The sequence below is a fragment of the Microtus oregoni genome, unplaced genomic scaffold (genome assembly GCF_018167655.1).
Source record: "Microtus oregoni isolate MIOR12 unplaced genomic scaffold, Mior012 000031F_ref0000149, whole genome shotgun sequence".
In the NCBI taxonomy this organism is placed as follows: domain Eukaryota; kingdom Metazoa; phylum Chordata; class Mammalia; order Rodentia; family Cricetidae; genus Microtus; species Microtus oregoni.
In genome coordinates this window covers 29,212,035-29,226,222 of record NW_024543090.1, presented here as the reverse complement: position 1 = coordinate 29,226,222, position 14,188 = coordinate 29,212,035, and the positions used below count along the sequence as shown (strand labels likewise).

Here is a 14,188-nt window from a genome sequence, read left to right as displayed (position 1 = left end):
TTTCCCACGTTCTGTTTTGTTTTGTGTTGACGCGAGCGTCTTGTAGCTCAGGTTAGCCTCTGGCTTATTATTATAAGCTAAGGATGACCTTGAACTTCTGACCCTCCTGCCTCCACGCCTCTCCTAAGCTCTGAGATTCCAGGCACACACCACCACTTCTAGCTTACACCATGCCGGGCATGAAGTCTAGAGCTTCAGGCGTTCCAGGCAAACACTCTGCCAACTAAGCTGCATTCTTAGTCATCGGTTTTCTGCTAAAAGTCTTCTGTTTTTATCATTTACACTTATTTAGGTCTTCTTTGATATCTTCTGGGAAAACTTGTGAGTTTGAACATATAAATCTTATACATGTTTTGCTAGATTTATGTCAACATGTTCATTTTCCTTTGAAAAACTATCAGTGCTACCATGTTTTTAATTTGAGTTTCAAGCTTGTTCACTTCCTTCATGATAAAATGTTTATTGTCAGAGAAGCATTTTTTTTTTTTATGGTGGTAACTTTCAAATCCTTGTCATAAAATTCCAGCGTCTGATTCTTCTCATTTAGCACCTGCTGATTTTCTACTTTCCCTCATCCTTTTCCTGGCTTGTCATATGATGGGCAATGAGTTCCTGTTTCATTCTGAGTTTCCAAAGGTCCCTGCTTGAGTGTGTTCCTCTTTCCACTTGATTCCCTCAATATTTCCTAACAAAATCAGGTCACTAATTTACACCCCCTGGGCATGGGAACAAGGAGACAGAAAGCCAATCCGTCCCATTCACCACCACCTCATTATGCCCCTTATTGACATTTGGGTGAGGACAGGGGCTCAGCTCTCTGTCTCTCACTAAGAAGGAGAAAGCTGAGTCTTACTTCACATCATTTCACTCCTCTGAGACCAAGTGATGCTGGGGCTCAGCCCCCACCTGACTGCTTTGGGGCAGAGAGGAGTGAGAGTTGTGCTTTGAATCTCAAAGGCTTGTTTGCCAATACATGGACTTTGGAAAGTGGTTGGATCATGAGGACTTGGGACTAATCAATGGATTAGTTCATTGAAGGATTCATAATTTGATAGGCCATGGGAGGTAAAGTAGAAGCTAATAGAAGAGAGTGGATCCTTGAAAGTATGTACTTGGGGTCTGAATCTTGCTCCCTCCCCTTTGCTTTCTACTTCCCAGTCACCGTGACTATGTTCCATTACATGGTCTCCACTATGATGTCTCACGGTCCAGAAACAGTGAAGCCAAGCGACCATGATACCTTTGACACTGAGTCAACATGTGGGCATTTTGTCATGGTGATGGAAAGTTGAGAGGTGATCATGGTATCTGCTTCCCTCATTCCCATAGTTGACACCAGGGTGGACATCCCTTTGATCACCTGATTGGTAGATATAGAGGCTCCATTCATAACAGGCTCCAGTGAAACTACCTGGAGTGAGATCTAGAACATTCTCTGCTTCCATTGGAGGAATAGAGATTGGCTCCCTACATGCCACTGGGTAGATACATGAATGCTACCATTTTATGCTGCCTGCTTCCTCAGGCTATGGGAAACACATCAGCTCCCTGCCTGGGCCCACTGCAATTGCTGGTGAGTGGGGTGGGAAGAAGGCTAAGGTGTCCTTTCCTTGTGCCTGATTCAAAGTGGACATTGTCAAGTTTTTCTACTGTTAGGTCACTGTCTTCCTGGTCCTTCAGCTATGGAGGAGCCTTCATTTTGGAGTGTATTTTGTCCATGATTCTTAGAATCCTGGGCAAATAATTGCCTTTTCATGTCTCAAGGTCCAGGCAGCCAGTATCTTTCTTTCCCTTCCAGCTTGTTTTCTGGGTATTATCCAGGATGTTGAATTATGAAGAGAGAGGACCCCAGGAGAGGAGGCTATTGCACTGACAGACCACAAGCCCCCATTATTCATCTGTTGTTATTGTTCCTTTTGTTTTGTTGCATATGTATGTATATAAGCGTGCACACATACATATGTATGTATGTGGGCATGCAAATGTACATATGTATGTATGTGGGCATGCAAATGTACATATGTATGTATGTGGGCATGCAAATGTACATATGTATGTATGTGGGCATGCAAATGTACATAAGTATGTTTGTGGGTGTGCAAATGTACATATGTATGTTTGTGGGTGTGTAAATGTACATGTGCAGAGGCCTGAGGTTGATGTCAGGTGTCTTTCTTCATTGCTATCCACCTTCTGTATCAAGGCCAGGTCTTTGACTTTAACAAGAGCTCTCCATTTTGTCTAGTCTAGCTAGCCTGCTTGTCCCATGGAGGCCCTATCTCTGCCTCCCGTGTGGTGGCATTACAGGCACACCCTGGGTTCTGGGGCTCTGAACTTGAGTCTCCATAGCAAGCATTTTATTCACTGGCTCAACCTGCCACCACTATTCTCTTTAAAAAATACAGCAATTACATCCTGTATGCAATTCTTTATCATTTTACTTACCGTAAGTTTTAAATTTCTGTTGAAAGCAGAACTGCTTGCAAGTACAATTTTAAAGGTGAGATATAATTCCCCACTGAATGGTCGGAGTATGATTTACATAATCATTTTGCTATTGATATTCATTATTATCGTAAATTATGTACTGGTAAGAATGTATTGCTTCAGTGGTTTTTGTTTGCTTGTTTTTTCCATATTTATGACTAGTAGGGTAGAGTCCTAGAGTAGAATTACACAGAGTCCCCTAGCAACAAGCAAACTCTTGGACTTTCACCAGCAATGAATCTTCAACATGCTTTGAGACATGAGTTAACTTGAAAAGAGAACAGTGACTCAATTTCTCCTAATTTGAATCTCTGTGTTGACTAGTGAGGTCGACTAACCTATCCATTTGTAACTTAGCATCTTGTCTTTCAATTGTTTATCTTCAGGGCCTACTTACTCTATTGGAGTAGCATTTCTAGCAGAAAAATCTGACAGTACAAGCAGTTTTCTGAAACTACAAAGACATATTTCAACATCAAAGATGACCTCAAAGAGAAATAACTCAATCTCCTGTTCAACTGCCGAACAGGGAAACACCTGCCGATTAAATGGAGATATCAGATAAAGATAAAACGTGCAGAACATTTCAGATCCTTTGGATAAGGCTTGGTCTTTAAAACCACACTGTTAAAATGAATACATGTGTCCTGAATCTTACCTGAAGCATGACTACATTGTCACCTTCAAAGGTTACAAACACGTCGGTGTCACATTTCAGGCCTGAGATTCGGTTTTCCATCATGTAACCCTGTTGTAGAGGAGGAGAAGAGAAGGGAAAGAAAGAAGAAAAAAATGTTTTATATTTGTAAAGAATAGTTTATTTGAAATTAAAAGCACAGAACACTGGGAAGAACAAGATAGCCATGGATCTCTTACTCAGAATAATTTTGATCTATCTCATGAGCTTTGAAGTCATAAATACTATTTTGAGTATTATCTTTATTGATAGTAAAACATCTACAAATAGTCATTCCATATTTAATCAAAAGACTTCAATTAATTACACCAATATTCTTTCTGTTTTCCAAGTCTTCTGAATTCTACTAGTGACTTACACCAAAGTGTGTGAGAGATTGACACCTCCCTCCACCCTAAAATGCCCCTTCTGACCACTAGACTATGAGGATCATTGGAAGGCAGGATAAAAATTTCACGCTAGCATTCCAAGTCTTAATATTATCAACTATTCTGTGTTGCAAATCCACTCTTTAATTAGTTCCCTCCTCTTCAACCTCTTCCTTCTTTCTCCCTCCCCTCCCCTCTTTCTCCCTCCCCCCTTCCTCCTCTTCCTCCTTTTCATTTCCTCAAGTCCTATTTCAAACGTATTAGCCCACAATTATCCAAGAGCTGACTGTCTCCTCACATAAAGAACTGGTCCCTTGAGAAAATGTTGGTTCCGGTCCAGGCAAACATGAAGAAAGCAAGGTTTGCCTCTGGCCTAAGAGCTCTTCCCCTGTCAAGACCTCGTCATCTCCTTCAGTTCAGGCTTTTCCCCACAGAATATCTAGACTCTAGCTCTCTGTTGCTCCTCGCTCAGAGTCCCTGCTTTGAACTTTTCATCAGGTATGGAGTGGAAATAAAACTGTGTGATGATTTCAGATGTTCTAGGGTGCCCTCAGACCTGAGGAATTAGATATAACCTAACCAGAAGCTCTCCCCGGGCTTCTGGACAACTGGAAACGAAAGAGCAGGAAGAATACAATGCTGACATATGTGAGATCTGGTCCTTCCTCTCCTCTGGAATCACCAATCTTGTGTACCATCTAATTTCCTCAGATTGGGTGGAAGGCTTGGCCTTACTGAAGTCTAAATCCTTAGGACAGCTGAGGTAACGTATTTAGAAGCTAGCCACGCTGAGAAAGAGCTGATATAAACTATGAGCAAGCCTAAAGACCCACCAAACACTGCATTTCCTAAAAGGGATTTTGCAGCCATATGATTGAGTGCCTGAAATTCTAAATTTGAGATTCCAAATTCTTTGGGGACAAATGATTGTAAAGAGTTTTGTGGCAGAAGAACAATAACATAAAGCCTCAAAAGCAGCCAGTTTGCAGACGCTGGAAGCCCTTTCTCCTCAGCTTCCACTAAGGAACGGAATGGAGCATGCACATGCGCACCAAAAGTCCCGCTAAGTTCAGGGTGGGCTAGGCGCTCCAATGCAAGTTCAGGGCCTTTTCAGCATTTCTCTTACCTCTGTGGCTATCTTAAAAGGCATGACTTTTTCTCCACTTCCCCTCCTGGCAGCTGCTCAGCATTTCCAGCTTGCCTACAATGTTGGTTTTTATCTCAAATTTTAATGAAATTATCCTTGAAATTCCTTGAGTCAATTTTCAAATTCTTTTATTAGTGAGACTAAAAATTTAGAATAAGAATCTCAGTTTCCCAGTAATTGTTTGTTTTTTTGATTAAAAATTAAAGAATTATTTTTATTAATTACTAAAATCAATAAATTTTCACCATAAAAAGACATTTAAAAAGACAAATCAGGAGAAAAAAGTAGGAGGCAAGTAGTGCAGACTCCCCCAGAATTTAAAGCCATCCTACAGTATACAGCAAGGCCCTATAAAAACAAACAAGCAAACAAACAAACAAATCAATGAAAAAAGAGGAACAAAAATATAATAACCTATACTACCAGAGATAAGTGGGTACCTGGGGAAGAACAATTCAGAGGCCATGGCTTAGGATGGAAACTTGGGATCACACAGCTAGAGGTAGGAGTTGGCCAGGATGGCAGAAAGGAGGGAGACCTGGGAAGCCCACAGAGCAGATTTGGGTTTAAGTAAGCCCTAGGGTGTTCCAGGAGGAGGAGGGATACGACAGACCATGGTAGGAACAATCAGAGAAGACCTCCTCACTTCCCTGGCATTTTGGAGTAGGATTTTCTCTATCCCCTGAGACCTGCAAGGGAATCCCTGCATGCTCTCTGATTAGCTCCTCTGTCACAGTTCCTGGGTTCCTTGTTTTTAGTCTGTGTTCACAGCATGTGAATTCTGTATTCTATCAGAGGGTCACCAGCTTCAGTCTCTGTCCCCAAAGGTCCCTAACCTGAGTAACCACCCAGGATGGTACTGGTGCTGGAATCTAGATGGTACATGGCTTGTCTTCTTCTCCACCTACATGTCCAGTTGACTGCCCAGCCACCAGTCCCTCCTTGCAGAGAAGGGTGTGTGAGGAGCCTTGGGTGAGGCGTTTCCTCTCCTCTTCCTGTCTCTATTCCCGTGTCTGCCCCTTTATCACTTATTTTGCATGTCTTCACCCTTCTTATTTCTGTTTTCATTTCCCTTTCCCCATTTCTCACATTTAGACTCCTTTCTACCCCGTACACATCACAATTCTCACTTCCCTGTTCCCATGTCTTACATCCGGGCTCCTTTCTACCCCCATACACATCACAATTCTCACTTCCCTGTTCCCATCTCTTACATCTGGGCTCCTTTCTAACCCCATACACATCACAATTCTCACTTCCCTGTTCCCATGTCTTACATCTGGGCTCCTTTCTAACCCCATACACATCACAATTCTCACTTCCTTGTTCCCATGTCTTACATCTGGGCTCCTTTCTAACCCCATACACATCACAATTCTCACTTCCTTGTTCCCATGTCTTACATCTGGGCTCCTTTCTAACCCCATACACATCACAATTCTCACTTCCCTGTTCCCATGTCTTACATCTGGGCTCCTTTCTACCCCATACACATCACAATTCTCACTTCCTTGTTCCCATGTCTTACATCCGGGCTCCTTTCTACCCCATACACATCACAATTCTCACTTCCCTGTTCCCATGTCTTACATCTGGGCTCCTTTCTACCCTGATACACGCCCCAATTCTCACTTCCCTGTTCTCATGTCTTACGTCCCCAAACATGTCACAATTCTCACTTCCTTTTTCCCATATCTTTCTACCCCCAAATACTTTGCAATTCTCACTTCCTTTATTTATTTTCCCCAGGTATGGTTAAGGCAAATTTCCTACTTATGTGTATTTCCCTGTCTGTTAACTTACTTTCCACCCCCTAACACACACCTCCCTTCTTCCGTTTCCCCTTTCCGTGTATTTCAAGTATCTCACTTCCCGTTCTTCTTCCCCTTTTCTCACTTCCCTTATCTAATTTCTCCTTTTCCTTTCTTACTTCCTTTTTGATTTTCTTATTTCAACTTCCTTCCTTTTAAAAAATACTAGTTTTTGTTTTATTTTAATTAATTATTTAACTATTGTGCATGTGTGTATATATGTGTGTGTGTCACGTGTGTGCAGGTGCCCACAGAGACCAGAAATCATTGAAACCCATGGAGCTTGAGCTGCAGGCAGTTGTGAGGCACCCAAAATGGGTGCTGAGAACTGAGCTGCAGCCTCTGCAAGACCAGCAAGCACGCCTAACTGCTGAGCCATCGCCCCAGCCTTAAAAACATTAACCGCATCAAACAGCAACCTCCCCCCCCCCCCTCCACAATGGTACTTCATCCTTTCTTTTTCAAAGATTTGGGTATTTTTCTTTTTTGTTTTTAATTTTGCATATATGGCTGTCTTGCCTGCATTTCTGTATGTGCTCCATGGGCATGCCTGTCACCCAGAGGGCATTGGATCCCCTTGAACTGGAGTAACAGGCAGGCTATGAGTCACCATGTGAGTGCTGGGAACCAAACTCCAGCCCTCTACAAGAACAGCAAATTCTCTTGACTACTAAGTCATCTCTCCAGTCACTTAAACACACCTTTTTAAATGGATAGATAGCATAGAACTTTTTTATGTACAAGATATTCTCAAGTAAATACACATGGTGAAACAGTAGCGCTAGCTGATTAACAAACACATCACCTCACATAGTTACCACTTTCATGGTAAAAACACATAACGCCCACACTCTTTACATTTTGAAGAATACACTATGTCATCATCAATTAACCTCTTAAAAGTCCATTTCCCTTTTCCAGCTGTGTTCTGTGCCTTTGGCCAGTGTCTTGCTACCACATCCCCATTAATCACTCCAAGCTCCAGTAGGTCCCTCTCTACTTTCCACTTCTATAATATAAGCTTTTTGGGTTCTCCATGAGTTAGATCATGCAGTACTTGTCTTTCTGTACCTGGATCATTCTACTTAACAGAATGTCCCTCGGTTTCTTCTACAGTGTCATAAAATATCAGGCTTTCATTCTTTTTATGGCCATATGCACAGGCAAAGAAAATGCAGTATATGTATATATAAATGTATACACATACATGCATACAAAGGTAGTTATCATCAAATATGACCATGGAGCCTCTTGGTCCCTTTTCTATTACTACAGTAGACTGAGACTGAGAAATAGACATGCAATATTATACTACCAGAGATAAGTGGATACCTTCTGTGTACGGTTAAAGATAAGGATCTAATTCAATCGTTGTGTGGGTTTATGTGTGTGTCCTATTTTCCCATTGGTCCAGGAGACTGCCCTCTCTCCCATGTTTGTTCTTCACGCATTTGTCCAAAACATCTTGGCTGTAGGTGCATGGGTCCAGCTCTCTACTGTTTCATTATTTCTGTCTGGTTTCGTGCAAGAATCTTGCTGTTTGGTGGCTATGGATTTGGAGTCGTCTAGTGATCGAGCTTTTGGTTATTTTGGTCAAGTTTGCTTTGGCTATTCAGATTGTTTTTCCCCATATAAATTTCGGTAGTGTCCATGCATTTCTGTGAAGACCTGCATTGGAATTTGGGTAAGTACCACACTGAAATATATGTCAATATAGGTCCTATGAACATTTTAATGATATTAATTATTCCAATTCAAGAGCATGGGCTCATTTACAGCTCTGTGTCTCTTCAGTTGCTTTAACCAATGTTTTATTGTTTTGTTTTTTGGTAGAACTTTTTCAGCACTTTGGTTATATTAATCCCTAGTCATTTTTGGTAGCTATGATAAATGAGATGGGTTTCTTTATTTTTCAGATAGCTTTGCATTACTATGTAGAAATGATGCTACTTTTGTGTGTTGACTTTGCATCCTGAGACTCTATTAAATTCATTTGGCACTCTGTGAAATATTTATTAAATATCTTATTATAGTTTTCCTGCATAAGCCTGTCATCTACAAACAGGGTTATTTTAACTTCCCCTTTCTAAACCAGATGTCTTTTGATTTCTTTCTCTTGTTTGGTTGCTCAAGTTAAGTCTTCTAAGCTGTGTTGCCTAAAAGCAGTGAAAATGAGCTTCCTTGTTTTGTCCCAAATCTTAGAGGAAAATCTTTTAACTTCCCTCCTTTTAGCATGCTAACCATGAGTCTGCCATGCTGGCTTCATTGAGTTGAAGCACTGTTCTTTCTATGACTAATTTTTTTTATCATGAAGGAATGTTGAATTTCATCAAGCATTGTCTCCTGTATCTATGACAATGATTGTATGTTGTCGCTGACCATATGATTGTATGTAGGAAAACTGTGCACTATGGTAATATGATATCACGCTTGTTGATTTGAATATATCAAGTTATCCTTGCATCCATGTGGTGAATTCCTTTTAGCCACAATGAATGATCTTTTAATGTTCTGTTCAATTTAATTTATTAGCACCTTGTTGAGAATTTTTTCAACCATATAGTTATATCACATATACCCCATGTATTTACACACACACACACACACACACACACACACAAATCTCCTAAGTACACATTGGTGTTTATGATATATCTATATATCAATAACATGATGTGAATAAATCTGGAGTCTGAGGGAATCCTTCTCTTAGTTATTCACCAGTACCTTGGGGCTTTATTATAGAGTGAAATTTTTCTTCCTTCTCTTTGGGCCTCCCAAGTGGGACATTAATTTATATATTCTTGGTGAGGTTTATAGGGGGAATGGGAAAGAAGAAGGGAGTGGGGGAAAGAAAAAGCCATCATCCTCCAAAAGTGAGTAATATTTTCCATTAGCTGACTTCACTCTTAATAAAACAACAGAACGAAAGGAAGAAATGCGGACTAGATGGAGGGAACTCTAAACCCGTGCTCCCGAAGCCAACAGAGTCCTCGGGGGGGGGGGGGGGACACAGCCCAGAATTTCATCTCTGAGAAGAAGGGGCACATTGGGTGGATGTGCTACCCTCTCTCGGCCTTCTGGGTTCCATCGAGCCGCCTAGCAGCTAATTGCGAATGTCACTGAGGTTGTGTCCCATTTCAGAGAGAGCCCATGAAACATAGTTTATGATTCAAGCTCTGCATTTTGAAAGTTTAATATTTTCCTGCTGTTTTCAACATCTCTGATTTTTTTTTACTGGATGATTACATTTAATAAATGTATCAGAACAAATTAGAAACAGACTTTCTTCTCTCTTTTTAAACAAACTGAGGGCAAATTTTGTTAATTTAAAGAAGAAACAGATGCAATCAATCTTATCTTATTTGTTAGGGGAGGGCCAATGAAAAACACGTAGGAACAGAGCTCCCAGCCAGGGGACTATCTTAGGGCTGAGTTAGTATTGCTCTTGCATGCCTCTACCATTCAGTCCCATAGGCAAGAGGAAAGGTGCGTGTGGAGAGTGACTGTAACCTCTCTGGAGACCACCCTGATCTGGGCTGAGTCTTCTGAGTCCAAAGCTCTGGGTCCAACAGAGCCGACGATGAGCTGCCCGACTCTGCCCTCCATGACCGGACCCCTCTGTTATGGTATTGTATCCTCAGAACTTAGGAACTGGCCAGGGTGAGAGGACATTCCTTCATGAATCCTGTCACCAGTTGTCTGCCCTGGGTGATGGACACTAGGCTGTTCATAATGAGTTAGACATGGTCCTGCCCTCAAGAGAAACAGACATCAATCAGGTAGACCAGTCAAATAATGTCGGTGGTCATGGGGCTGGGGAGACAGTTTGGTCAGTAAAGGACTTGCTTTGCAAGTACGAAGACCCAAGTGAGACCCCCCAGAACACACGGAAACAAAACAAAACAGCATGGTGCACTTGTGACCCCACTGCTGGGGAAGCAGACAGGTGGGGCCTTGGGTAACCCAGCAGGTGGCCAGGTAACCCAGCTTAGCTGGCAAATGCCAGGCAAGTGAGAGAGCTTAGGTCAATTGAACAGACGGACCATGCCTGAGGAGCAACAGCCAAGGGTGTTCTCTGACCTCCTTATACACAATGGCACGTGCAAACCACACACACACACACACACACACACACACACACACACACACACGGCAAGCTCCAGAAAGGAAAAATGGAAGTTCTGAGGGGAGTGGGAGGACAGCCAGCAAAGAAAGTCAAACACAGTGGCATGTGTCTAGAGTCTTAACTACTCAGGAGACAAAAGCAGGAGGATAGCTTGAGCCTAGGAATTCATGACCAACCTAAGCAACACAGCAAGACCTAGTCTTTTTTTTAAGGGGGGAGGTGTATTTTGTTTAACTTGGAACCTCACCAAAATGAATTCAATCAAGTTAGGAATGGGATATACTTACACAAGTCAAGAGAGCAGAGTGTGAGAACACCCTGAGATCAACAAGGCAGACAGAGAGCAGCTTGCAGTTAAGGCTGGGTAGGAATACCAGGATCAAGTCACTCGGGGGCTTGGGAGCCACCTTGGGCATCTTTTCTGGTGGCTTAGGAGCAAAGTAAAGTTAAAAATAAATGCTAATGCTTGGAGCAGAATCACTTGACTTTATTATAAAAGATGACTCTAACTATTGCATGTGGCACAGACCATAGGAAGCGAGAGGGCAGGAGAGACTTGGAGCAGTGTAGAGATGGCAGGCCCAGGAGGAACAGAGGTACCACAGAGGGCAGGGGTGCAGCTGATCAGGCACATGACAAAGAGGAAAGCTGTTTCTTTGCAAGTCGACAGAGTTTTCCTGGGGATGGGAGTATGGGGAGAGCGGACATTCAAATTTGTGTTAAATGTAAGAGTTGGAGTGACCGCCCAGTGGACTGATCTCAATGGCCATGAGACATGGGAGAATCTAGAGATGTGGCAAGTCTGGGATGGAAACAGTTGTCATCCCTCGGAAGTACTGAGACCACGAAGATGTGGAATCTAAGAGAATTCCACACAGAAGGGGAACACACCATGCAACCTCGAGAGAATGGAAAGAGCGAGACTGGCGGAGTAGACTAACAGGACAAGAAGGAAGCTGGCTGTGCAGCCCGGAGTCCTCAGAAAGGAACTCTCCCGTCAAGAATGCTACTGAGGGCTTGAGCGGGTAAGGACCCTTTGATCTGGGTCACTGGGAATACATGGTGACTTAACAAAAACAAGTCTGGTGTCCAGAGAGGATATCCGCCTCTGCCAATGCAGCAAGTCAGATACTGCTTCCAAAACTGTTTTCGTAGAAACCATCAAAAACAAGCTTGAGAAATGACTTCGAGAAAGAATAATCAGGCGTCAGGACTCAAAGAGTAAACAAAGGGCAGACATGACTTCAAAGAGGGCAGCAGGTGCTGAAGTCAGCTGGTGGGTTCTAGAAAGTCAACTCCAAATAGCTAGCCTTCTGAAAAGTGATGACCACTCGGATGAAGGAGAAACCCCACGCCCACCCAAGAGGATGGGAGCTTTGTTAATTGCAGCTCTAGCAGTGGATGGAGGATACTCTTTGCAAACCACAGTTCTAGGGCCTGAAACATATTCCAACCTTAAGGCATTTTTAGGGATAGAGAGTCACTGTCTAAAAGTCAAGAATTAAATTCACTAGGAAGATTAGGGAAGCATGACTGTGTGGTCATCTAATAACATAATTTCAATATGATTAAAACTGAGGTCAACACAGTTACAAGGAGCTATTATCCAACACGCTTAACCTATTGGTATCCTTGGAGACTCTGTATCAGATAACAGTATCCAAGCCTTTGAGATGGATCTGGAACCTGACCACACTCGATGTCACACACCCGAAGCGTAGGTCATGACAAAGTTTTGAAAGTCTATACTATACTGGCTGTGTTCTGTCACTGTGGTAGAATTGAGCAGGAAAAAAAAAATGAATAAAGACTAATTATTATATCAACCAGCACAGTAGCTCAGACGATGGCTGTTTGTGAAGGGGTTAGCCCTGAGTTGAACAGCTTGGGTTTGAACATGAGAACTGTCTGCTCAGCTGCTCTACGGCCTTGGAAAAATGACTAAAATGCCCTGTGGTCCATGTGTCACACACACAGTGCTGGGGTCCCACTAACGCTACCTTGTATGACTGCCATCAGAATTTATGTTAAGTAATGACAAATGCAGAGATGGGCTCTTGACACAAATTAAAATTTAATGACAGGTAAACATTTCTTGCCATCTTTCAGGATCAGGCATCAGGAAATTGAAAAACACTCAAGAAACATATGGGTCAGTAAATGTTGGAAATTAAAATATACTTAGAATTAATAAAGAGTTTTTTCATTAAACCACAATTGATAACATCAAAGCAGTATTTCGGAAGAAGGGTTGTAGCATTAAATGCTTCTAACAAGTGAGATAGTAAGACAATAACACTTAAGATACAAAAGAGGGCTGGGGAAGTGGCTTAGCAGTGATGAGAACCAGGATTCAGATGCCCAGAGCCACATAAAAGCTTGTCATCCCACCCTTTATCCAGGTGTAATCTAAATCTTGTATCATAGGTGAGCTGGTATGCTTTTATGTGGGTTCTGGGAATCCCAAAGAGATGAGGAACCCCGAAACAAACTGACTAGCCAGATTAACTGAAACAGTGAGCCCTGGGTTCAGCAAGAGCCTGCCTCAGCGTGGAAGCTGGCCAGCAATCGGTCTTGAGCAGCCACATGCATGTGCCCCTGTGTACACGTGTGCACCACACACACGAGAACATGCACAGACATGCTCATACACATACATATACAAAAAATCTTAATTGCAGAAAGCTTTAGAAAGATACCACAAGTAGGAAAATAAACTCAAAGAGGATGGAAGGAAATACAATAATAAAAAAATCTGCAGGACAGAAAAATCGGATGCAATAAAGTGAACAGAGAGATGCTTATGAGTTAAAGAATAAGTATAAAGTAAGTTCGGAGATAAGATGAATGAGAAAACAAGTGCCAGTAGAAATGACAAAGGAGCCATAATTACAGCTACATCAGGAATTAAAAAGATAACAGGGGGTTATGAACATTCTACCAGGAAAATTTAAAACTAAGAAGAAATGGAAAAATTACAGAAAAATGGAAATTATCAAACCAGACCCAAGAAGAAAGAATATAAGTAGATTATAGTTACCAAAGAGGCAAAGCCAACAGTGTCACATGGTTTAGAAAGAAACCACAGGTCTGTACAACCCACAGCCGCCTGTCCCAGATATTCAAGGGACAGAGCACTCAGTACTAATTCCATGCAAAGCTTATGAGATAACAGGAGAAAAAGAGCAACACTGTGAAGTCATTTAGTGAGGGTGTAATATTTTTGTAACATGTGTTGGTGCATCTTTTTGTGGGGAAGGCATGCATGCATGTAGAGATCCAAAGTTGACATCGGGTGTCCTCCTCAGGAGACAGGGCCCTCTCACTGGAGCCCAAAGCTCATTGATTAAGCTGGTCTGTGGGATCCCCCATGTCTGCCTCTTGGGATCTGGGATAACAGTTGGCCTCATACCTACCTGGCTTTTATGTAAGTGCTAGCCGTTTGAACTCATAGTCATATGCTTGTCCAGAAAGTCACTTACCCTCTTAGCCATCTCCCTATCCCTGAGAGACATATGCATTCTGATATCCAATCAAGAGAAGGGCACT

The 14,188-nt window shown here is 42.2% G+C and overlaps 1 protein-coding gene across 1 annotated transcript in view; it reads right to left on the bottom strand.

Annotated features, from left to right (window-relative positions):
- The window catches only part of LOC121465587 (acyl-coenzyme A oxidase-like protein), a 300,287-nt gene that overhangs the window by 105,901 nt on the left and 180,198 nt on the right, over window positions 1-14,188 (bottom strand). The window contains exon 13 of the mRNA XM_041678830.1: window positions 3,146-3,235. Coding sequence (XP_041534764.1) covers window positions 3,146-3,235 — 90 coding nt within the window. The remainder of the gene's footprint in view (window positions 1-3,145; window positions 3,236-14,188) is intronic.